The sequence below is a fragment of the Chaetodon trifascialis genome, chromosome 15 (assembly GCF_039877785.1).
Source record: "Chaetodon trifascialis isolate fChaTrf1 chromosome 15, fChaTrf1.hap1, whole genome shotgun sequence".
NCBI classification, from domain to species: domain Eukaryota; kingdom Metazoa; phylum Chordata; class Actinopteri; order Chaetodontiformes; family Chaetodontidae; genus Chaetodon; species Chaetodon trifascialis.
The window spans coordinates 1,078,181-1,104,843 of record NC_092070.1 but is presented as its reverse complement, the minus strand read 5'-3'; the positions used below and the strand labels follow the sequence as shown (position 1 = coordinate 1,104,843).

General features: G+C 38.9%; 1 protein-coding gene and 1 pseudogene across 3 annotated transcripts in view; both read right to left on the bottom strand.

Annotated features, from left to right (window-relative positions):
* mettl22 (methyltransferase 22, Kin17 lysine) overlaps positions 1–26,663 on the bottom strand; it is a 179,005-nt gene that overhangs the window by 48,643 nt on the left and 103,699 nt on the right. For 2 of the 3 annotated variants that reach the window (XM_070980235.1, XM_070980236.1), the window contains exon 9: positions 13,725–13,805. The exons of the other annotated variant lie outside the window; for it this stretch is intronic. In XM_070980235.1, coding sequence (XP_070836336.1) covers positions 13,725–13,805 — 81 coding nt within the window. The remainder of the gene's footprint in view (positions 1–13,724; positions 13,806–26,663) is intronic. 3 annotated transcript variants of the gene reach the window in all.
* LOC139343079 (uncharacterized) lies at positions 16,217–26,474 on the bottom strand (annotated as a pseudogene).

Here is a 26,663-nt window from a genome sequence, read left to right as displayed (position 1 = left end):
AATTGTAATCTCACCCATTCGTTTTAAATGAACAGTCATTTCTGACTGGGAAGACTAAGGGTGTACACAAGTTCATTAAAACATCAAAAGTTGAAAAAAAAAAAAAATCTCAAAATTCATTTTGTGTGTTCAGATGCCATGTGTGAACAAAGTCAAGGAATCTTATGACAAACAGATGAAATTAATGACATAATTTAGAAAGAGAAAATGTCATTTGGTCAGATTTGACCGCAAAGACAACAGGCAGGTTAAGACGTGACTTTATTAAAAGAAAAAAAAAAACAATAATAATAATAATCTAATGTAACACTAGCTCTGTCAATGAATACACAACTTGTTTTATACAATATTAGCAAATGTCTGTCTAACTCAGGCACACTAAGAGGAAAAAAAGCAGCTTGGCAACAAATTACAAGAGCTGCTATGAGCAGCTGCTGAACTAATTCAGCTTGCATTGTTGGGCAAAATCAGAAGATTCACAAACATTTTGTGTTTAAACTGTAAACATTTATACTGCCTTTGATTTCGAGAGGGGCTGTTTTTAAACCAGTGTAATAGTAGGCTCAGCTCAGCTAGCTAGCGACTAAAATTAGCTATCATTAGCTAAAACACTCACGAAAACATTAGAGGAGTTCAAATTTCCCCAGTGTCTTGGATTAGAATTATTCGATAATAATGACCATTTAATACAAGGACTTTACATGATAGTCAACTTGGCAGATACACTACTCACCTGCTGCTACCTTCGCCCTCCGCTGCTCCCTCTACTGCTGTTGTTGGCACTGCTTTGAAGAAATTCAAATTAAAAGACTGCGGAGTGTGGCCGTTAGATGGTAGGCTACAATACGCATGACCTAAAATCGAACTTTTTTAAGCCATGAGATGTAGCTGGCCGCAGCATTTGCCTTGTTATAAAATAACATTATATTGCATTTGTCAAAACATGACATTATTTTATTATTTTAATGATTGGTTATATGAAGGGATAAATAATTATTATTGATAATACATAATTTAATTAAAGAAAAAATCCAAATACTACTACTACTACTACTACTACTAATAATAATAATAATAATCATAATGAAATGGTTGAATACTTTCATTGTCAGGGGTCCATCTTCTAAGTATGAAACATAATTAAATTTAAAGCCATGACCTGTTTACTTAGCTTTTTTCCTGGAAAATAATAATAATTGACTTGTGCATATTTTTTAAACAATAGACTTTATTATTATTATTATTATTATTAGTAGTAGTATTAGTATTATTTTTATTATAGGTTATATTCATTTACACTATAATTCTAATATAATAATCCATCCATCCATCCATCCATCCATCCATCCATCCATCCATCCATCCATCCATCCATCCATCCATCCACTTTCTATGCCGCCTATCCCTTTCGGGGTTGTGGGGGGCTGGAGCCTATCCCAGCTGACAGTGGGTGAGAGGCGGGGTACACCCTGGACCGGTCGCCAGTCGATCGCAGGGCTAATATAATAATAAATCAACATATTTTTTCTTCTATATTAGGCTATATCTTTTAGCTAGTAAGGAAATAAAATTATTACTGTGAAAGTTTAAAATTTAAAAAGTCTATTATTATTCCAGTGGCATAAGGATATTCTGCTGTTGTAGCTGATCATCCTCATGCCACTACCTAGCCATTCCACAGGTGCTCCTCCCCCACAACTGTTGCCTACTTGTGTGTTTTTCCCCACAATGTAGTCTACAAGCTGATAAAGAAATTTTTTGAGAGAAATATATATTTTTTAATTTTCATAATCTTTGTTCAGTTAATGTATGATCTTTAGTTTGTTAGTTATGATGAAGATCTTCTAATGCATCTAAATGCTCCCACCCAAATAGGCTCAAAAAGCAGGCCGTAGTGCCCTTGACATGATTGCAGCACCAAAAATTGCACCAAGCGATCCTTGAGAGGTGGCAAATACAGTGGAGTTGGTCCTGTGGTGAGGAGCACTCACACTTGTCACACAAATTGAAGTTTGGGGGTCAAACGTGCTTAGGCACGGTATGGATTGCCCTTAGTGTCTTGACAACATTCAATTTCTAATAGCAATGTCAGCAGCCGAATCATCAAAAAAAATCTGAATATGTTGGCTTATGAGACCCCAGGAATGTGCCTTGTCAGTTTCAGTGTAACTGGACTTGGCCTTTCCACACTAAGGTCCCTGTCTGTGAGGAGACCACGGGCCAAAACTCAGGAAAGTCTTGGGGCGAGAGGCTGAAACTCACCAGACACGTTTCTAGGGCCCAAGACACCAACATATCCCAATTTCAGCCCCTAGTGATATCACTGGTTCCAAGAAGAACAAGAGATTTTGAAGCTGCATCCCAGAGACCCAGAAAACATTGAAAAAAAAAGGGGGGCATGTTAATAAAACCATATGGTTCCCAGATAATGTTATCCGATTCCTGCCCATGTCATCTTAGCCCACATACATCGCTTATAGGGCCCACACAGTCAGCCCACAAGGGGTTCCCATATGGGACCTGTATTATTTAAACCATATGGGACACACAGAGTGTTAGCCAGATGAAGCCCATGCCCACTCAGCCCACATACATCCCTTCTGGGGCCCACAGAGTGTTAACCAGTTATAGCCCATGCCCGCTTAGCACACATACTGTATATCCCTCATTGGGCCCCTATAGTCTGCTCACATGGGGTTCCCATATGGGGCCCATGTTAATGAAACCATGGGTCCCAGATAATGTTACCTGGTTCCTGCCCATGCTCTCTTAGCCCACATACATCCCTTATGGGGTCCATATAGTCAGCCCACATGAGGTTCCCATATGGGAGCCATGTTACTAAAAGCATAAGGTCTGACTTACTTACGGCTATGCGGACCAGACTCACACTTCATCGGTACAAGGACTGGATAGTGCCCAACAGGATACCCCTGGGAACAAGGTCATAAGCCTTCTCCAGATCCACAAGACACAAGTGGACTGGTTTGGCAAACTTCTACGCTCCCTCCAGCACCCTAGCAAGGGTACAGAGCTGGTCCATGGTTCCATGGCCAGGGTGAAAGCCACATTGCTCCTCCTGACCACGCAATGTTGTAGAGGTGTGTCAACCAGGAGAGCCCTACAACATCCAGAGCCTTGAGATACTCAGGACAGATCTCATCCATCACCTGGGCTCCACCGCTGTGGATTTGCTTACCTACCTCTGTGATTTCAGCCCCAGAGATTGCACAACCCTTCCCCAAGCCCATGGCTCTGCTTGGCGCCGGATGGTTTGCCAGTACCTCTTTTGATCCGACCTTCTTCAATTGCTTCACCGAACTCCTCCCATGCCCGAGTTCTTGTCTTGGCGACCACCACAGCTGCACACCACTTCGCTCACCGGTTGCCATCTGATCCAACTCACCACCAGGTGGTGATCAGTTGACAGCTCTGCACCTCTCTTCAGCCGAGTGTCCAAAACATGGCTGCAGGCCAAACCATACGACTATAAAATCGACCATTGACCTATGACCTAGGGTGTTCTGGTGCCAAATGCACTGGACATCCTTATGTTTGAACATTGTGCTAGTTTTTGACAAACCTCGACTCGCACAGAGGTCCAGCAACTAAACACTGCTTGGGTTCAGATCAGGCCAATCACGCCCCTCCAGGTCACGCTGTCATTGCCCATGTGAGCGTTGAAGTCCCCCAGCAGGACAATGGAGTCCTCAGTCAGGGTAGTATACAACACCAAACCCAAGGACTCCAAAAAGAATGAGTACTCTGAACTGCTGTTTGGCACGTAAGCGCAAACAACAGTCGGGACCCATTCCCTGACCCGAAGGCACAGGGAAGCAACCCTTTTGTCTCCCGGGGTAAACCCCAATGTACAGGCAGAGTGTCTGGGGGCTATCAGTAAGCCTACCACTGCCCTCCGCCTCTCACTGTGAGCAACTCCAGCATGAGACAGAGTCCAACCCGTCTCAAGGACTTGGGTTAAAGAGCATGCACTATGAGTCAAGGTGAGCCCAACTATATCTAGTCGGTACTGCTCAACCTCTTCCACAAGCTCCACCACCTTCCCCACCAGACAGGTGACATTCCATGTCCCAAAAGCTAGTTTCTGTGTCCGGGGATTAAACCACCAAGGTCCCTGCCTTGGATCGCTGTCCGATCCATACTGCACCTGACCCCTATGGCTCCTCCTGTAGGTGGTGGGCTTACTGGAAGATGGACCCATGTCTCCATTTCTGACTGGGCCCTACCTGGCCCCATTAGCGAAGGCAATGGACAATAATGTCTTTGTGGTTTCAGAATCAATTCTATAAAAAGAAAAAGGGCATTATTCTAACCTGTTTATGGAATTTGGGGAGGACACATCTGTGAATTCCAGCCTAAATGTCTACTTGGAAAACATTACATGGTTGAGTAGATACACTGATGATATACAGTGGGGGAAATAATTATTTGATCCCCTGCTGATTTTGTAAGTTTGCCCCTTACAAAGAAATGAACGGTGTATAATTTTTATGGTAGGAGTATTTTAACAGAAGAGTGAGACAGAATATCAACAAAAAAAATCCTGAAAAAACACATTATATGAAGATTATAAATTGATTATTTGATATCCTACCAACCAGCAAGAATTCTGACCCTCACAGACCAGCTAAGTGCCCATGGGGCAGACAAATTAGTGTTGTCACTTTAAGAAAGTTCTCAAGTTCTCAACTGAATCTCTACTTGTTATAAGTAAAAAAAACATCTGTCACAGAATCAATCTCTTCCATTCAAACCTCTCCACCACCACGGGCAAGACCAAAGAACTGTCAAAGGATATCAGGGACAAGATTGTATACCTGCACAAGGCTGGAATGGGCTACAAGGACCATCAGAAAGAAGCTTGGTGAAAAAGAGACCACTGTTGATGTGATTATTCGAAAATGGAAGAAATACAAAATAACCATCAATTGCCCTCGCTCTGGAGCTCCATGCAAGATCTCGCCTCGTGGGGTAAGGATGATCAACAGAAAGGTGAGGGATCAGCCCAGAACTACATGGGAGGAGCTTGTAAATGATGTCAAGGCAGCTGGGACCACAGTCACCAACAAAACGGATAATGGATTGAGATCCTGCCGTGCCCGCAAGGTCTCACTGCTCAAGAAGGCACATGTACAGGCCCGTCTGAAGCTTGCCAGTGAACACTTGAAAGATTCAGATAAGGCTTGGGAGAATATCCTGTGATCAGATGAGACCAAAACTGAGCTCTTTGGCATCAACTCAACTCGCCATGTTTAAAGGCAGAGAAATGTTGACTATGACCCCAAGAACACCATCCTCACTGTCAAGCATGGATGGGGCAAGATCATGCTTTGGGGCTGTTTCTCTGCTAAGGGTACAGGAAGACTTCACCGCATTGAACGGGGCCATGTACCGTAGAATCTTGGAGGAGAACCTCCTTCCCTCAACAAGTACACTGAAGATGGGTCATGGATGGGTCTTCCAGCATGACAATGACCCAAAACATACAGCCAAAGCAACAAAGGAGTGTCTTATGAAGAAGAACATTAAGGTCATGGAGTGGCCTAGCCAGTCTCCAGACCTTAATCCCATAGAAAATCTGTGGAGGGAGCTAAACCTCAAGTTGCCAAGTGACAGCCTCGGAAACTTAAGAATTTGGAGAGGATCTGTAAAGAGGAGTGGACCAAAATCCCTCCTGAGATGTGTGCAAACCTGGTGACCAACTACAAGAAACGTCCGACCTCAAGGGTTTCCCGACCAAGTACTAAGTCATGTTTTGCTTGAGGATCAAATACTTACTTCACTTGACCAAATGCAGAACAATTTATAACCTTCATATAATGTGTTTTTTCTGGATTTTTTTTGTTGATATTCTGTGTAAACTTACAAAATCAGCATGGGATCAAATAATTATTTCCCCCACCGTATATATACATAGGTGATACCACTTCTATTCTGGGTCAGAGGGAGAACTTCTGCAGTTCTATACAAACTCTTTACCATTCTAGTAAAAATGTGCCAAAAACGCCTATCCAAGGCATACAGGCATACAGTACAGGAGTACATGCATGGTTTTGATCTCTTTTGAAAGGCAGCACTCTGAACTTTTATCTCAAGCAGTCAGAATCACTGAGTGCTACTGACAGAGTAATACAAGTTTGAACACATTGAAGAAGGGTTTTTTTTCTGCCTGAATATTATTTTGCAAATAGAGGCTTGTAGATGACTATATCTGGGACTCAATAGCTGGAAAACACAACGGGACCTCAGCATGAAGCCTTACCCTTGTCCAAGTTCAATAATAACTGATAACAATACCACAGAAACTGAATATTTTCACGTTCTCTCTAATGGTATATTTAGGAGTAAAAAGTAAAAAGGCAATTTACATTATTTTTATCTACATAAATATCTATACTAATTTTCATGAGATCAAAATTTTGGCCATCTACATTTATATATGAGGTTATTTAGGTATTTATACCTATATTTTGGCCATATATATATAGAGCTGTAAACAACCTACTGAAGTGGCATATTGGCATGTGCAGAATTTCACTGGCTATTCAAAGCATCAGCCATCTTCAAAATTGGCTGCAATGGACTCACATGTGAAGACTGATCCTCACATATGAGAAGAGAAGGAAGACCTTTGTTTAGCTCAGACTGTTATTGGCTTCTCTTGTTTCTTGGCTTCATGTGGCAGATCTTGATTGGTCAAGTGAGTGGTCATTTGAAACCTGAGACTCCAAAGAGTAGCTGAAGGAAAGATGGTGCCCTTCAATGTTTCTGTGGATTATTATGTTGTTTTAGACTGAATATCTTTACTGCAATCGATCGTGTGGATGGGAGTGTCGGAGAGTTATTGATCTGTGGCTCACTGAGAGACATAATGCATGAGTTGCCTCAATGTTGTGTCAATTTTAAACATGGTTGTTTGTCTGGTGATGGTGTTTATTGCTCCTCCTTTTCTGACTGTATCTTGAAGATGGAAGCTTTCTAACAATGTATAGTATGAGTATAAACATCAACACAGAGTTTGTGTTAATACAAAAGGAGAAAAATAAACGAGAAATGTTTGGACAGGCTGTGGGTGTTGTCAGATGTTAAGGTTTAGCCTGGATCTCTCTTTAACTGAAATCAATTTTCTTGATCTTAAGATCTTGACAATGACAAGATGACATGGAGATTTACATACTTCCATATTTAGAAAACCAACTGATCACAACACCATTCTCAGGGCAGGCAGTTTCTATCCCCTTTGGTTGACTGATAATATACCTGTTGGGCAGTTTAAGAGACTCAAACACATTTGTGACACAGAATTAGATTTTGAACGAAATGCTCATGACATCAGACAAAGATTTTAAAAATGAGGATATAAACATAAGACTATATCCATGGCTTACAATAAAGTGAAACGTCTTACTTGAGAACAATTACTGGTCCGAAACATAAATACCCTATGCTCAGATGAGGGGGGTATTCCAGGTAGGAGGTTCAACAAACTCTGAGTCTATCCCTGAACTCTGAGTTGACTTACTCTGAGATGGGGAACTCTGAGTATCCGGTTCCAGAACAGCTGATCTGAGTTAGTTCAATCAACTCTGACTATGTTAACCTTGAGTTGTGCGCATGCACAACCACTATGAAAAGCCATCATCAATGGAGCCTTGATACCACGAGTCACCATGACAACTGAAAAAAAAAAAAAAAAAAAAAAAAAAAGATCAAGTTATTTTACTTCGATGGAGTTGGAGGTCTTATTGCAAGCCTATGGGGAGTATGAGCACATATTTTGGCGTAAATATGTCACCACTGAGGCAGCGAAGGAGAGAGAAACGGTATGGGAGAAAATTGCTACCCGAGACAAAGTGTAAGTTTGAATGTACTATTCCATTGATTTAACATTTAATCGTACTTAAGATCGTAGCATACAGTTATGAATATAGTTGCTTTTGTCAACGAAAATTATGACTAAATATTGTCGTCAACGAACCTTTATCACGTGACGAAAATGAGACGAGACACAACGTAAATGCTGGTCATGTGACGATAACTATAACTAAATATATAATGCAATATTGTTGACGAATAAAAACGAGACTAATTGTGGTTTACAAAATAAAAACTCTGCTAAAATGTTTCTTCATTTTCGTTGACTAAAACGAGACGAAATGTTCTAGCGTTATTTTGTCTCGTTTAGTCGCGTTGTTATAATTATTTTGCAGTATTTCTGTTTCCCGTGTCTCACTTCAGGGGCTGCATCAGGTCGCACTGCACAGTTGCAGGTGACGTCACGGCATTAGTTCCCACTCGTGGCATTATTTAGAAGATGCAGCTGCGGTAGGTTAACGTTAACGACAGACAACCGACACACAGAACGGGGCCGATGGCCGGCCAGCTGTCTTTGCTTGGTAAAATAAATATGTTGTAAACTCAAATCAGAGCGTCTTCTTGTCTGGAATGTCGGTATTCTTGAGTCTATAAGGTAACAATATAATAATGACAACCTTGTTTGAAAATTTTGGTTTTGTCTATACTACTAGATACTATATTGACTGGGTTAAATAGTAGAATTGCATTACTCAAAAGTTACTACAATTTTCATTGACTAAAACTAGACTAAAATGTCATCAGTTTTCGTCGACTAAAACTAGATGAAAATAGTCATGGATAATTCTGACTAAAATAAGTAATAAGTAAAATAAATAATAATGCTCAGAGTTTTAGTCGACTGAAAGTTGACTAGACTAAAAAGACTATGAACGTGACTAAAACTAATAAAAACTAAAATGACAGCTTGACACAAAGACTAGACTAAAACTAAAATTAAAACAGGCCGCCAAAAACAACACTAGTTATGAATATAAGTAGGAATGAAATCTGATTTTCATTTAGGTGCAATCCAACAGGGGAGAAAGAAGCGGCTAAAAATGAAATATAAAAACATCATTCAAAAAGGTAATGCATATTTTGCTAGGCCATGTACCTCACTTTGATTTTAATTTTATTTTTTAATTGACTTAAAATGTTAATACATCATATCACTTAATACCCCACTTAAAAGATTAACACTTGATACAATGTTTACACATTTTATTTTATATGTATTGAAGTCATTTAAAATGTGACGTGTCCACGAACACTCAATAAAATACTAATTTAGAAAAAGATTAAAATTTGAGTTCTGCTCAGCCAACAGAAACAAGGCAGAGGCCTGAAAAACAGGTGGGGGGCCACCTCAACCACCTCTGACAGAGGCTGAGGAGCTGGCCCTCAGCCAAAACCGTGACGGACCGGTGGCTGAAAGCATCCCTGGGGGAAGCTCATCTGAGCTTGTCACCCCCCAGGACACAAGTGCTTACGTCAGATGCAAGTATACACTTTTGTCTTTTTAAAAAATAAAATGTATATTATATATAAAACTTATTATAAAACTGTATAAAATCTCCACCCCCCCAACAGTTGTGGATGGTGTCATCTGCCTCGTTCAGCCTCCTACTACTGAAACAATTGAACACCCTGCAGCTGTAAGTATTCCATACATAGATCTTGCCTTAGATGGTAGTTCAAAGTATTCTGAAACAGTATCTTTTCCTGCATCACAGGAGGAGGATGATGATGATGATGATGATGATGATGATGATGATGATGAAACACTGCTGCCACAGGGAGAAATCCAGAGAGGCCCACTGAAGAGTGTCCTAATATTATGTATAGCTACTGCCAGTGCTCTACCCATTCACATTCCTTTACATTCTTGAGTGAAATCTGGAGTTTGACATGTACACTGAAGTGATGAGCATAGATAATGGACAAACAACTAGCACATTCTTGTCCTTCAACAGAACATGGCTGGGCATCACCAGGAGGAGGGTCCATCAACTTCCACAGCACAGCTTGACACAGTGAGATTTTTGCTCAATACCATGTTAAATCTGTTTGTAGATCTGTAGGATTTAAATGTCATCCATATGTTTCCCAGTTACCAGTGAAGGAGTTTTATAGAGTCCACCTCATCAAGAGTATAGGGAAAAGTGAAAAGGAAATGGCCTATCCGGATCGCCAGATTAGAAAAACAGACCTTGAAATTCTATTACTGGAACGCCAGTTGACGTGGGTGCACTTCACAGGTGAAATATGTTAATGGGTGGAACTATATTACAAATCCTAACGGCTGCTTTTGTAATTTTAGGGAAAAAAGAGGACCAAATCACATGTGAATTTGTCTTAATCAGAAGTAATTTCTGCTGATTAGGTCCCTGTCAAGTTATTTGGGCTTTGACATCAGTTTCTGCCTAAACTTGAAAAGGGCTTGGAGGTGGACACAGAGGACACTGGGGCAACTCAGCTCTTCTTTCACTTTTGCAAAGTTTAAGTTCATACAATAATGGCAGTTGTTTTTTCAGTTGTAGTTGTAGTTGTAGTTGTAGTTGTAGTTGTAAGCAGAGCATGGGTTGATAACCTTTAACCACACAAAACACAATATTAGCTATTGCTGAAACATTCACATTTCAAATAAAATAAACAACTTCATGACTTAAATGCAACAACAATAACCTTTCTGTCCTTGAATGTGGCCCTGCAATCGACTGGCGACCGGTTCAGGGTGTACCCCCCCTCTCGCCCATTGTAGCTGGGATAGGCTCCAGCCCCCCCGCAACCCCGAAAGGGATAGGCGGTATAGATAATGGATGGATGGAATAACCTTTCTTCCAAATATTATTATTTTCCAAGCAACTTAATTTTCGTTCATTTCTCAAACTGATTATTCTTTTACTTTTTAAAGCAATATGTTTTAAATAACAAATTCAAGTTAACTAATTTATTTCCTATTTCCTAATAAATGACCGTTCAAATTTTAACTTTCCAATAATTTCAAATACTATAAACGATATTAAATATATAGGAAAATAAATAAATAATAAATACATTTGCACCTAATAAAATATTAAATGCAAGTTTGCCCACCGTCTTATTTAATAACGTGCACAAGCACCTTTAACATCTTATCTAGTTAAACAGTGTCGGCCCTTGCAATTCAACACCGTAAACCACATGAAACTATTGCGCAACACACGTTGCTAAACAAATTTGAAGCGGCGCATGCTGGCACATAAGGAAAAGATATGGGCGCACTGTCAAACTAAACATAGGAATGAACATCTCCGAAAGAGTCAAATCAAACATTGTATACATCAAATAAATAAACAGTCATACCAATAGCGTCTCTGAAGCCCTCCACAGAAATGTCACCCTGCTGCATGGAGTCTTTGTCTCACTGTTCCAAACCAAAGTGAAATGCAGCCTCCACCAATTTACCTGATCATCCGGCTGACCTTTCCGCTCAGCGCTGCCCTCAACTGGTATACTACAAGAATTATTTTGAATATTTTGGATTATGGGCTCATGTGACTGCTATTGGTATTAAATAATATTACATTTACAAAAGAAAATATACTACAAAATTTAGAGAAAAACTACTTTTGACATAAGTCTACTTTTGACTTAACACAGCCCTTCCATTCTGCATGTCTGCAGGGTGGATGGGATGGTCATCCTCAGGGTCGTTAATTTGTACACCATGGTGTAGCTCTCCTCTGATAGTTGCAATATTATGGAGAACAACACATGCCACAATGATGTCAAATGCCCTCTCTGGGGTACCCTGAGCTTATGCAGGCACTGGAACCGAGTATGCCTTGAGTATGCCTATGGCCATCTCAACCTGGGCTCCAGTCCTGCAGTGGGCCACATTAAAACGTTGTTGAGGCCCTGGCTCAGGGTCAGGGTAAGGGGTCAACAGAGTGGGCAGGTTATGTTCACAGAGTCTGTTACCATGGTGACTGACTCAGAGTTTCAGTTACCTCTCTTTCTGGAACGGTAAGCAAGTAAACAAAGTCAAACAAATCATTGAGAGAAACTGGGACAAATTGAAAGGTAACAGTTTTCTCAGAAAAGCTCTTCCAGATGCCCCTACCAGCAGCAACAGACTCTGTATAGTGGCCTATAAATGTATGAGTGTGATTGTAATAAGCTACCACTAGGTTTGGACTTGTTCTCCTGCTGGGAAAGCCAGTCCAGGCAGAAAAGTATGTTTCAATATATTTGGTCTTATAAATAGCCTAATTGTTTTTTGAAATCTAACTGCATGTGCATCCCTTGCAAAAGCTTGAACGGCACCAGGATCTGCCAGTAGTTATACTCCTACCAAGTTGGATGTGAGGCCTCTTCTGTCATCAAAATGAACGAGATGCGATGAAATTGTCAACAGAAGGTTACAGGCCCTACACACTTGCAAATTACTCCTAGCGGCTTAACTGGGTTCCCCTCAAAATACATGTTGTCAGCAAAGTTATGACCTTGATGAAATAATGAAGCTTGTGAGTTTTCATCAAACACTGTTGCCATGATGACATATTATTTGGCATGAAAATGGAAGCCGTTGTAACATGTAATGTACATTGTCCAATCTGCCTAAAAACAGCGGGGTGGTGCAATGATATGACAGTGATCCTGCAGCACTGTCATACCGACTTGGAATCATTTTTCATCAACTGCAAATTTTTTACTTCTGTCCCAGCTGAGTGCACCTGCCCAATAGCAGGTGGATAACAGCTTTCCTGTCTGACAGGAGGCAGCACATGAAGCTGGTGAAACATGTCTCTGACTCCTAGACCATCTGCACCATATGCCCCAATGGCCATGTCCTTTCCCTCTGCTTTTTTCTCTGTACACCAAAAGCTACACCTTCAGTCTGTCAAACTTCTGAAGTTTGCGGACCTAACCGCCCTCCTTGGGCTCATCACAGGTGGGAATGAATCTGCCTCCAGGTGGAAGATGACCATCTGGTGACCTGGTACAGTCAGAACAACATCGAGCTCAATGCTTAAGACAGTGAAGATGTTGTGGATGTCAGACAGAGCCCATTCCCACCTGCCCCATTTACCCATGTGACAGTCAACACTGGTTGGAGTTCTGCTTCCTGGGCACCATCATCACCCAGGTCCTCAAGTGGGAGCTGAATATCAGTTCACTCACCAAGAAAAGCCAGATAGAGGGTGTACTTTCTGCAGCAGCTGAAGAAGTTCAACCTGCCAAAAACAATGATGGTGCACTTCTACACCACTTTCTCAATCATCATTTGGTATGCTGGGACCACTGCCAGGGTCAAAGTATCAGTTGCTCCCCTGAGAAGGTTACTGTCTGCAATTTGTCTTCCCTCTAAAGCCTCTCAAATTTTTTTTTGCTCCGACTACAACACATTCCAAGTTAAAAGTCTTTTAAGGCACCGTCAAGCATCAAACCTCTTTGGATACATCATTTCCCTAGCCTGTTAGAAGTATGGAAAGATTGAATATAATTTATTGAACATAAAAAATGCAAATATTGTTTACTGTTTCTTCCATAATTTCACACTAAATATACTGCTCAGTCTTTTTTTGTTTGTCTCTTGTCCTTGTTGTGCTGTATGTTCTTTTTTTTCCTATGCAAGTACATTGATTGAGTGCAATTCCTTGTATGTGCACAAATACTTGGCCAATCAAGCCGATTCCAATTCTGATTTCCGATTTTGATTCCAATTAAACAACAACTGTCGTTTACTTAATTTCAAATAGTTGAGCTTCTGTTTCAGCTCAATAACCTTTTGAAAGTGAAGCATGGTGTCCTAGAGAAGAGTTGTTCAATGTGTTTTAGTTTTGATCATGTCAATGACCTACCATCAGCAGCAATGATGAAGCTGGTGTTGTTATACATATCTGCTACTTCCTCTTCTGTCCAGCTAAACTCCACATCGGCATCTACAAAGATTAGACAAATGGAAAGACAGACATTTTCTATGGTCAGAAGGTGGTTGGTTCTGGCTATAGCAGCATCTCATACACCAAGGTTGAAGAAGAAGGCCTTGGAAGAAGGTCTTCCAAACTTACATGACACAGACATCCTTTGACTTGGCCATTGTTAATACAGTTGTAAACTGCTGCAACTTAGCTTGAGTAGGTGAGGTTACTGACGTGGGCAAGGGGCAAACTAGCCCGCCTCCAAGTCGGCACATGCATTTCACTTCACATTACACTTGTGTTAATTTAAGTAGGGCTTAGGAAAAATGGAAAATGCCAAATAGAAAAGGGGAGTTTTAGTAACTTAACTTTAAATTTAGTAAAATGGGGTTTGCCAAAGTCAGTAGGCTATACCTGTTATTTCATTGTTTTTTTCATGGCTTTATTGTGTTTGTCCTTCAAAGTGGTGACCTAGGGCTCTATTTTCGGCTCCACCGCCGGCGCGGCGCAGGCGCAAAGTCAGGTCCACTACGCTGATGGGGCGTGGTGGCGCAGACTTTGGTATTTTCGTGCGCTGCGCCGGCGGCGCATCTCCTCCTCCTTCTCATCTCAGTCCCACCCATTGGTGCAACTCGGAAAGAGGGAGGGGAGAAGGCAGGTGTGGGTTTGACACAGCCGAGTCAAATTTTCACCAATCGCAGCAGCTCCTCGTCTCACCTTTAAGAACGCCGCTGGTCAGGCGCACAGCAAGTTTCAAGGAGACTGACGTCACTCATGTCTCCTGACATCCGTTTGTATTACTTTGCACACCCGTTTGTATATACTGTTTATTTTTTCTTAGTGTGTGTGTGTGTGTGTATACATACATACATATATATATACATACATACATATATATATATATATATATATATATATATATATATATATATATATATATATATATATATATATATATATATATATACATACATACATACATACATACATATATATATATATATATATATATATATATATATATATATATATATATATATATATATATATATTCTGTTCTATATTTTATAGTTCAATATAAATGTTTTGTTTTTATATTTGCTTTATATATATATATAGTTCTCTCTCTTTTCTTTCTTTTCTAATTTTTTTCTAATTCTTAAAATTTAAAGGAACACTGGGTAACCCTTTCTTTTACGGTACAGTAATTACTGGGTATTTACTGGGTATTTACCCAGTAATTAGATGGTAACAAAAACATGTTACCAGGTAATTACAACTGGTAACAAGAAGGTAAGTACAATGAAACTATGGACAAATTACTGGGCATTTACCTCGTAACTGTTTGGTAAATTTTAGTGTGTTATTGGGTTATAAGCTGGTAATAAGCAGGTAGCTACAGTCCCCTAATTACTAGCTACTTACCCAGTGAATATATGGTAACAAAAAGATATTACTAGGTATTAACCACTCTAATAAGAAGGTAAGTACAATGAAACTATGGGCAAAGTACTGGGTATTTACCCACTAAATTATAAAGCATTATTGGTAATTATTACTGGTAATAAGTGGGTAAAAACAGCAAATCTACGGCTGAAATACTAGGTATACTAGGTAAATTATACTTAAGATTGTAGATACTTTCCCTTTGCCATTGAATCAACACAAACTTGTACCATGTAGGTTCAGATATATTACTATGTAATACATGATCATTTACCTGGTAAGTAAACTAAAACTGTACTGTAAAAGAAAGCCTTGTTTGTTTCCATGTAATTACCATGTTCTTACACATATAATTTGTAATGGATAACTCACCTCACTGGTAAATAAACACAAACATGTACCATGTAGGTTCAGATATATTACTATGTAATACATGCTAATTTTTGTGGTAAGTGAACTGAAACTGTACTGTAAAAGAAAGCCTTGTTTGTTTCCATGTAATTACCATGTTCTTACACATATAATTTGTAATAGATAACTCACCTCACTGGTAAATAAACACAAACATGTACCATGTAAGTTCAGATATATTACTATGTAATACATGATCATTTACCTGGTAAGTAAACTGAAACTGTACTGTAAAAGAAAGCCTTGTTTGTTTCCATGTAATTACCATGTTCTTTCACATATAATTTGTAATAGATAACTCACCTCACTGGTAAATAAACATAAACATGTACCATGTAGGTTCAGATATATTACTATGTAATACATGATCATTTTTTATTTCATTAGGTAATCACGAGCAGGGGGCACAGAGGAAGCCAGGACACGAAACTTCAAAATAAAACGGGAACTTGAGACGGACCAAAAGACACAGACCATGACACAGGAAAACAGGACACAGAACTTCAAAATAAAACAGGAACTAAAAACACAGACCATAATAGTCTGAAAAAACGCTGAAACATTATGTATGTTTGTTACACTTTGTAACATGCTTGCTTATCTTTAAACAAGCGTCCAAGAATGCCCTCTTTGTGTTTTTTTCCAAGCCAGTGATTCCATTCAATGAACCTTAGGTTCATCCTCAAAGCCTCCTCTGAAAAGTTGCCCCGGTATCTGTAGATGTCCTCTTTATAATTTCGCCATGCCCGTTCAATGTGTTGCGTATGCACACCAGTCCCAGGGTGGACAAAATATCTTTGGTGATTCACCTGATAGTGAATGTACCCTCGATTGGACAAACTATTGTAGGCCCTCCAGCAATCACTGATCACCTCAGTGCCCGGTCTAATATACCTTTGTATTATTGGCAGTAATCGCCTTCTTGACCGATTTTTCACCAATTTCAAGATGGGACGTCATCTGGACCTCTTCACCTCCAGCATGCCAAAGACCCATGAGCGCCTTTGCCAGGTGTGTCCTCGTCGTCCACATCCGTACTGAAAAATGAGCATGTCATATATAAAGGTATTCCACCGAAAATGTATCATTTGATGTTGGATGATGATGCATGTTAGATTCACCCTCATGGTCATGGTACACACTAGAGATGAAACAGTATGAAATTTTTATATCAAAATACCAATGACTGATGATAGGTATTTATATTGCCATGGTAATTCACATGTAATCTACTATTCAAAGCATAAATTACAATTTTACTAAAACAAACAGTACCTTTCTTTTGTGTCTGAATTTGCTCTCATCAATTGCGACAAAAGCTCTCCTCCCTCCAATGCGCATTCCTCGTCTTCTCTCCAGTCGCCTGACAGCTTTAACGCATATTTTTCGTAAGAGTGTTGTCACCCGAGTCAGTGACTTGCTGCTCCCACATACTCCATCCTCTATCAGGTCGATTTGCCGCTTTCGCAAACCCTGTGACAAACTAAGACAAAAAAAAGTATATTAGCAACTGATCAGCCTGATTATAATCATAAAACAACAATGAAGAATCTAATTAGATTTTTACATAAAACATGCTAATCTGGTCTTAACAGGTCAGCAATAATAGGCCACATTCGTACAACATAAAGTGTAAAAAAAAATACACTGAGAGACAGACACGGAGAAGGACCCTGACCTGTGCATGATGTCAGCCAACTTGGCAACGGAATGTGTGACCCAGAGAATATGGAGCCCTCCCTGATGGACCTTGTGATGCCCCTGCTCTTATGGGCTGTCTTTCTACAGATCCTGTAACAAAATTTGCAGATGGCACAGAGAAATAAGAATTAATTTAATGTGTTGACTTGATAAATTAAATTTACTATGTTTCTTATGTGTTTTTGAAGGCAAAACACTATTGTTCATTCATAGTGACCTCTAAAAGTCTTTGAAAAGTGACTTGTTTCATTATTTTGGTTTTATGCTTCAACATGATGCGTTTGAAGGATTTAGTGTAGTTTTATATGGAGTTAGATTAGTCTCAATATTAATAAATGCACACAAAAGGATTCACAAGTACATGTTAAGATTTATATATAAATGACTCTCTCCACACAAATATTTTCAGTGCGCACACATATATTTGATATTTAATATAAATGTAAAAAAAATATCCACAAATAACCAAAAAAGTTTCACAAATGTATTTCTGATGCACACACAAATATTTATTGTTTTAAATATATGCAATAAGAATCTACAAATATATGTATTTTTATATATTTTATTTATTAATATTATATGAAATGCCAAATACATGTGTGTGCACTGAAAATATTTGTGTGGAGAGAGTCATTTTCACCAATAACAAATAATATTGCAAAGCATTTTTACTTGTTTCTAACATTTCTTGCACCAAAAGTGTAGTTTAACATTGGGCACAGTTGTCATATTAAGTCCGTGGTTGCATATCCATTGATTACAGCACATCTCAAGTGTGTGACTTGTAGTCACCACTCTAGTCAAGAGATTGTGCAGACAAAATATGCTTGAATGCCATTCTACATGTAATTACCCTCAACCACTAACCCTAAGTATAGACCAAAAAACACAGACAGATCTAGATATCAATAATCCCACTTAGGTCTGGTTGGTATTTCAATATTCTGAATGACAAAATGCTTATTTTCTTTTAAAACCTGATCAATTTTAAGAAGGCTAAAGATACAGCAATGTAATGGTACACTTATATGCGTGTGTGTAGCAATGATCCGTCGACCTTACCACCTATATCCATCTTTTGTTGTGTCTGTTCTTTTCAGTTTCATTCTGCTGTTGCAGACAGGGCATTGCTTTTTTCTTGCCAACAGCCTGTTCTTCTGAAGCCATCTTATCAGGTTTTTACCACCTTGTGCTGTCTTCTGCAGTAATTTTCTTGTCTGTGTCATTTTACTGGAAAGAAAAAAAAAACCAATTCAAAATATAACGGATGTAACATTAAATGCATCTGTAATATCATCGTGTTGCCTTTATATATTGATTTAATAGTTTCAACCTACTTTTACCAGGTTCGAAACTCCCCATAGATATCAGCAACGTTCTCCTCTTCTTCTGTCCTCAGTTCCTGCTGAATTTCCCGGCCTTTTCACTTTAATAAAATCAACACCAATGCACCGACTACAACAACGGAAATACTTCACAATAAGAGTGTCGCTTGTGAAAAAAAACTGTACGAGTGCACCAAAGCACCAGTCTTTCATAAGTCACTTTCATTACGTAACATTTATTGAACATTTTCAAGTCCATTCATTCACATGTAATTTGTACTGTCACATGTACGTAGATTGTTAAACAGAAATGTCTTTTACTCGCTGGCGATCTCCGTGTAGACCGGAAGATGCGTCAGACCTGTGGTGCTGCTCTGTCAAATTTGATGAGAAAAGAAGACGGCTGGGAGTGAATAACGCACCCTTCAAGGAGCATTTTGCTAAGGTATTTTGATTGTGCAAGATACAGTGAACTGTTTTGTGATAATTTAGATGCATAACGTTATTCCTTCGTTGTAGCCTACTTACTGCATTTTGACTACCAAAACTCAGCAACAACGTAACGCAACAGGGAACAAACTTAACCAGAGCGATGGATTCTCTCCATGGCTTTGGGATGCATATAAGTTAATATTCTGTTGTGCATATAATTTTTTTGTTGTAATCATTTAACAGACAAGCCCCTGTGTACTGACGCCAGCCAATGTACAGTCTTTCTCAAGATGTAGCAGGCTCGCTTTTTGAACTATGCTAATGTGTTTTGACGTTACAGTTTAATTCGGGACTCTTTTTTTTAGCAGCCACATGCTGAGCGGATTATTTCTCTCCGTCCCACACTGCCAAGGAAACCCGCTGTACAGTGTTGGAGCCATTGCAACTCTGCAGCCTGAGATGCTGGTATGTGATACAAAGCAATATTTCATAGAGCCAGCACACAAAATCATTCGTGTTTATGATATTTACTCTTTTATCAGTTGAAGACGATTGATCAGGTGGAAATGAGGGGTCAGTCACAGTGATATTTCTCCCTCATCAGATTTTCCATCCTCACTGAGGTCCTGAAGCTGTCAGAGTCTCTGACACGTCCACTTCTTTTTATACAGCCTGTTTCTTGTTTTTTTCTGTCTTTTTATGAGCTAGATATAGCTTAATAGCAAGCAAAGGCTGCTGTGCTGTCTCCTAATGAATGAAACGTCTTGAGTAAACAATAGGCGCTGCTAAGCAACCTGGCATGGCGCCAATCTAGAGTTCAGCCATACAGCTATTTCTATGGGGGTAAAAATGACCCCTCTGCGGTTCTAGGTATAAATGGTCATATTTTTTTTCTTTATATCTCACACTCCTGATAATTCACTACATGATTAATAAATCAATATTAGGTAAAGTCATGAACTGACAGATGTCAGGAATTTATTTTCACAGAATTGCGTGCATTTGAAAATGCCAGGGGGGTAAAAATGATCCCTTGGTGGTTCTAGTGTTAAGTTATTTTGCTAAACATTAGCTACAGTCCATGTGCTAAAGGACACTAACACAATGTTAGTCTTTCTTTCTTTTACATGTAGTCATGCCATTCACACGGGGTAAGAGACGAACAGACACATCAAAAAGAAACAGCAACCCACCAGATGAAGACTTGCTGCAGTCTGGCAATGAAGGTAACTTAATTTTATATGGGAAAGGATGTAAATACTACAAAAGTATTTTGTGTGGTTGCAAGATAGGGTTTTCCTGGCTCAAAAGGGGTATATGCTGCCCCAGTCATGAGGAGTACTTCCCTTGGTTGACATTTAATGGCCTGTACTGTGCAGTTTATCCAGACAGGTTCTGACAATAATATAATATACTGCAAATGTAAAGTAAAAACATTAAGTGTATAATGGCCACCCGGTGTAAAATTGTTATCATGCACCCTCCTCTGGTTGATAATTGAAACAGGTTTTGGAAACACTAACTCCGAGCACCTGTTCTCAGGCCCCTCCACCGCTTCCAGATAATGACAGTATTATTATGCAGCTCATTGCAGCCCTAATATATATCAATATGTATAAATTTCCTTTGCATCTTTTTTAGTTGAAGAGATTACGCATCTCTCTGCTCCAACCACTGCCCCAACCATGGCTAACCTACAGGGGGATTATAGACTCTTAAAAGAGGAGAATCGACTACTCAAAGAGGAGAACCGACTACTCAAACAGGACAGAAACTTAAGACCAGACCCTCAACTTCTTCTAAAGGTATCCAGACAGTGTTCTTACCAAAAACAACATGGAAGGCTATTTCTATATTCTAAATGAATTCCGTATTTTGTATCCATATCACACAAATAATATAAGAAAACTCTACAACAAGATCATTTTTTAGGTGGAAAATCAGAAAAAAGAATAAAAATAATTATTTTATAATTTTGGTACTCTGTTAATGACTCAGATAAAAGGAAGCTAATGGATTCCTCAGAGTCTGACTCATCAGACTCTGGGTCAGACTCCTCCTCAGAAGAAGAAAAGAGGAAGAAGAAGAGGAAGAATAACAAGCAAAACCCTGCAAAATTTGGGAAAAGAGGTGACTTTAATCATTATAAAACACACAATCATCTTATATTGTATAATACAGTCATTGTAGTTCATCATAGTTCAGGGCATTGCCAAAGACAGAGTATCGTCAACAACTATGATAGAAACTGATTTTCAATATTGACCATGTCCTACGCAGAAATTAGTATGACAGCTATTTATTAGAAACACTGTATATTAGTTAAACAGAAGAAGTAAGGCCCAATAATGCTGAGGGTCCAATGTTTAATAATGCTGAGAGTCCAATGTGACCCATTTTTACATTTGAGAACAGTAAAAACACCCTAAACATTTTTCCTCTAACTTAACCTGACTTCTAACGTGACCAAGCATGGGCCATACATAATACATACAGGTGAATTGGTCTTTCCTGCCACTAGGCTACACTATTATGATGATATTAAGTCTATTTTAACTACTTAAATCACACTAGCATAAACTGATTTGTTGAACCCAGCCTGATATAAACATTAATAAGACTCAGTAACAAATCACACAGCTCCATGTTGTCCCTGTGTGATGTTCAGGGACAGGTCAGGACAGTCTGAGGACTGACAGCTTTGAGGTTTAAGTTTATAATAATGAAATGCACCATAAGACTGTGACAGGTCCTTATGTCTTGACTAGATGTCATCTGTTCAGCTGTAGTAGAGGAAACTCCACTGTTCTCAGCTCCACTATGACGAGCGTTTTTAAATTTTTTTTAATTTTAAATTTAGCTTCGGTAGCGAGCCAGCTAAAATACGGGAGGGAATCGGTGTCTTTACCAAAGCTTGGGCGCCGTGCTGAGGCACCAGGTCAGTTTGAGCTGTGTTCATGAAGTAACAGGCTACTGTTCAGGCAGCAGTGAGCACTGTTGGTGGCTTTTTGACTCGTTACTCACTGGCTGTTGGTGTTTTAGCGATCTACATGCCTGAGGCCAGTAGGTAGGCTACAACAGCTTTGTCTCTCTCTTGTGCGCTATGCACACGTTTTAAACAGAGATCCTGCTACATTATGTCAGCTTTGCTTGTTTACATTTCACAGAAAAACTCCTGTGGAAAGGACAGATTAACTGCAATTGATTTAATTTAATTGATTAAATTCTTACCGACAATTAATCGATAGTTGATTAATTGTTTACGTCCCTATTTCATACGTATCACAAATGTTGATCAAAATACGACTTTTATTGATTTATAAATTGCACCATTAAGTGAATCTGCAAGTCTGGTCACTTCTCCACTGTTTTGCTCACCCTCCTCGGTTGTGTGCACTTGTTTTCATTGAAGCCTTTGATAATCAATCAGTGGATTGATGGATTATCATATACATGATACAATGTATGTATGTAAGTGTCTTGTGAAAGGTAATGTCTTTTACCAAAGTTGCCTCTGCCTCTACTTGTGTACAGCGGGATACTTTATTTCAGATTTTAAAGTTCTGGGTTTTTTTTTTTGTTTGTTTGTTTTTTTGGTGTTGTTGCAGTGTTGTCTTTGAATCCCAAATCTGCAGTAATAAGTATATATTATTTAATAATGCTCATATTTGCAACAATTTAAACTTTTGCACACCTTGTTGCTTTCTACTGTGCCTTCGTTATGCATTTAAACAATTAAACATTCCTTTTTGTATAGTACAGTTGCATCTTACTCACTGGGTAATTTGACATGTTTTACTTAGTAATGTTGTGGAGTTATAAGTTTCAAGTTTGTGTTTATTTACCAGTGAGGTGAGTTATCTATTACAAATTATATGTGTAAGAACATGGTAATTACATGGAAACAAACAAGGCTTTCTTTTACAGTACAGTTTCAGTTTACTTACCAGGTAAATGATCATGTATTACATAGTAATATATCTGAACTTACATGGTACATGTTTGTGTTTATTTACCAGTGAGGTGAGTTATCTATTACAAATTATATGTGTAAGAACATGGTAATTACATGGAAACAAACAAGGCTTTCTTTTACAGTACAGTTTCAGTTCACTTACCACAAAAATTAGCATGTATTACATAGTAATATATCTGAACCTACATGGTACATGTTTGTGTTTATTTACCAGTGAGGTGAGTTATCCATTACAAATTATATGTGTAAGAACATGGTAATTACATGGAAACAAACAAGGCTTTCTTTTACAGTACAGTTTCAGTTTACTTAGCACAAAAATTAGCATGTATTACATAGTAATATATCTGAACCTACATGGTACATGTTTGTGTTTATTTACCAGTGAGGTGAGTTATCTATTACAAATTATATGTGTAAGAACATGGTAATTACATGGAAACAAACAAGGCTTTCTTTTACAGTACAGTTTTAGTTTACTTACCAGGTAAATGATCATGTATTACATAGTAATATATCTGAACCTACATGGTACAAGTTTGTGTTGATTCAATGGCAAAGGGAAAGTATCTACAATCTTAAGTATAATTTACCTAGTATACCTAGTATTTCAGCCGTAGATTTGCTGTTTTTACCCACTTTTACACACTTACCAGTAGTAATTACCAATAATGCTTTATAATTTAGTGGGTAAATACCCAGTACTTTGCCCATAGTTTCATTGTACTTACCTTCTTATTAGAGTGGTTAATACCTAGTAATATCTTTTTGTTACCATATATTCACTGGGTAAGTAGCTAGTAATTAGGGGACTGTAGCTACCTGCTTATTACCAGCTTATAACCCAATAACACACTAAAATTTACCAAACAGTTACGAGGTAAATGCCCAGTAATTTGTCCATAGTTTCATTGTACTTACATTCTTGTTACCAGTTGTAATTACCTGGTAACATGTTTTTGTTGCCATCTAATTACTGGGTAAATACCCAGTAATTACTGTACCGTAAAAGAAAGGGTTACCGAGCACTGCAACAAAAACAATTCCCCTCGGGAATAAATAAAGGATTTCTGATTCTGATTCTGATGTCTAAATATGAGGTCGTTAGATGGTAAATCCTCCTCCTCCTCCTCCTCCTCCTCCTCCTCCTCCTCAAAGCAATGATGTAGATAACGTGAAGCATTACAATGATTACATTTGTATTTGGAATGAAACGATGTGGGTAATAGCGGACAACGATCATCACTTGCGTTTTTTTCCATGTGTCGTGTCTCTCTATCTCTGGAGTGCTCCGAGATAGATGCAGTATATATGCTCTGTAGGATGCTGTTTCTGGTTGGCACAGCGACGTTAACCGATTAGCTTGCATCCCTGTTTCACCTGTGTACATTCGGTCGCGCTTGCGATGTCGTCAGATGAGATGTTGATCAAAATATAGGTCTGACTGTATGTGTTGACTCAGATAGCTGCATTGAATCGTCGCTGTTGCTAATTATTGAACGCAGTGTGCGTTCGATGACTGACCAAGCGCTGCTGAAAACACCATTTTCACACCACGCTGCCGTCTTGTTGACAGTGTGATATATGGCGTCATCAACCACATTTGGATAGCCGTTATCACCTAGCAGCCACCCATCCAGAGGGGTGTCCCCCTGAAAGACTGTAGGGATGCTAGAATTCGCCAGGATGAACGAGTCATGTGCCGACCCGGGGTCGGCATATACGTGGCGTATACGTGGCGCTGCAACGCCCATCCTGGCGCACCTCTGTATGCCTCGGTTTACCAAAATTCCAATGCAATGTTGCAATGTTCTGTCCCGGTTTGGTTTTTAAGTAGCCACACCACTACTTGGTTGTTAGTTGTACTCATAGTTACATCTAGCCTGCAAACTAACCATCCTATTTGCTAACCTGGCCCAGTTAAACTAACATGGATCATGTTAGAAACTGCAAGTTTATTCGCCCTTGTCTCCACAAGGAGACACCAAGTGTTGGTTCAGCATACTTGTGGTAGTACCTCCCACATCACCTGCCACTCTTTAAGTAGAGGTCTTGATTATGACTTCCTTCTCTTTGTCTCCAAACACCTTCACCTTGATTAAGTGTTTGTAGGTGTTTGCCATTTGTCTTTTAAATAATCTTCAATTCAATTCAATTCAATTCAAGTAGCAGCTTCTTTCTATTAATTGGGATTATGCTGTCCTTATAAATTGGCATGAGGGTTAATTGATAATCCTTTATCTAATTTGTTAAATATGATATATTATGATGAACTATGTGTTCACTTAGGCTCACCATCATTGGAATATTTATGGGACTGTAATGTGCAATATTTAACATGATTTAAAGGTCAGATATTGTAATTTCTTTGTTTAGAACAATGGCAATCATCACGGCAATCAACATTGTGGATACATAAACTAGATAATTGGTTATGTCCAGATAAATTCCGTACAAGCCATTGTGTTTCTATTGATATTCAATTACTTATTGTTTTGGAATTGGTTAAATTTGGCCACTACTGAACTTTACTGTAATCCACAGGATTTTCAGATGCATGCCATTTATTCTGCAAAGGCCTAATACCTTATGTTGATAAAAGTGAAAAATAATTTGCTCATCTGCTCCATGATTTGGATGTGCTCTAAAAATTAATGGGTTCTTCATTTGCCCATGCTCCATCCTTCCACCAAGTTTTTCCATTATTCTGCTGACAAACAAACATATAAACAAACTGAACAAAAGGACCAGATCGCTTTATTTGAAGAGCAAGAAAAAGTCATAAAAAATATAATGCCTAGTAAATCATGATCACACACAATTTAACAGAATTCATGTGCAGTATTTTAGGCTGTCTCATTACCTGCAAGCTTAACTACAAAGAGGGTATGACATCACTAATGAATCAGAAATCTTGATAATTGAAATAGCATAATCATTAATATATTGTTTTTACATTAAGGCTTGCATGAGATACTGTTAAGCATTGTACATTCCTGATTGTTCAGGAAGTATTACATGAATTCCTGCTCTTTCATGCATGATGTCCCGTATGCATTTATAAGTCATGTACCCTTACCATAAAGTATAACCAAAACATCCCTGGTTGACAGATATGTCAGGCTGGTGGAAAGAAGAGAATTACCCACTGAAAGATTACCGTGATGTCAAATGAGATATGGAGATCATCAGCTGAGATGATCCATACAACTTCCAAATGTGGAGAGACACTTTAATCCAATTTCAAATATCTCAGAGACCTCATCTCTCTGTTTTGCTTATTTAGTTATCTGATATTTAATCCAACCTGTCCCTGGCGTGATCAAGCTCCAGAAACCCATATTCATTCATTTTGGCAATGTCCAGGTTAAACCTCCTAGGACCTGGCGTCGACATTTGTGGACATCACATTTTGGGTTGTCTAGACCGAGTATTGTGGTCTACAATTTCGCCTAGAACCTACTGTCGCAATTAGAGATGAGGTGCAATGTGCCTCATCCATGGTACAAAGATGCTACGGCAAGAGGGAGCCAGGACGACAGGTCAGTGCAGGGATGACATCTGCATCCCCGCATAATGAGATTG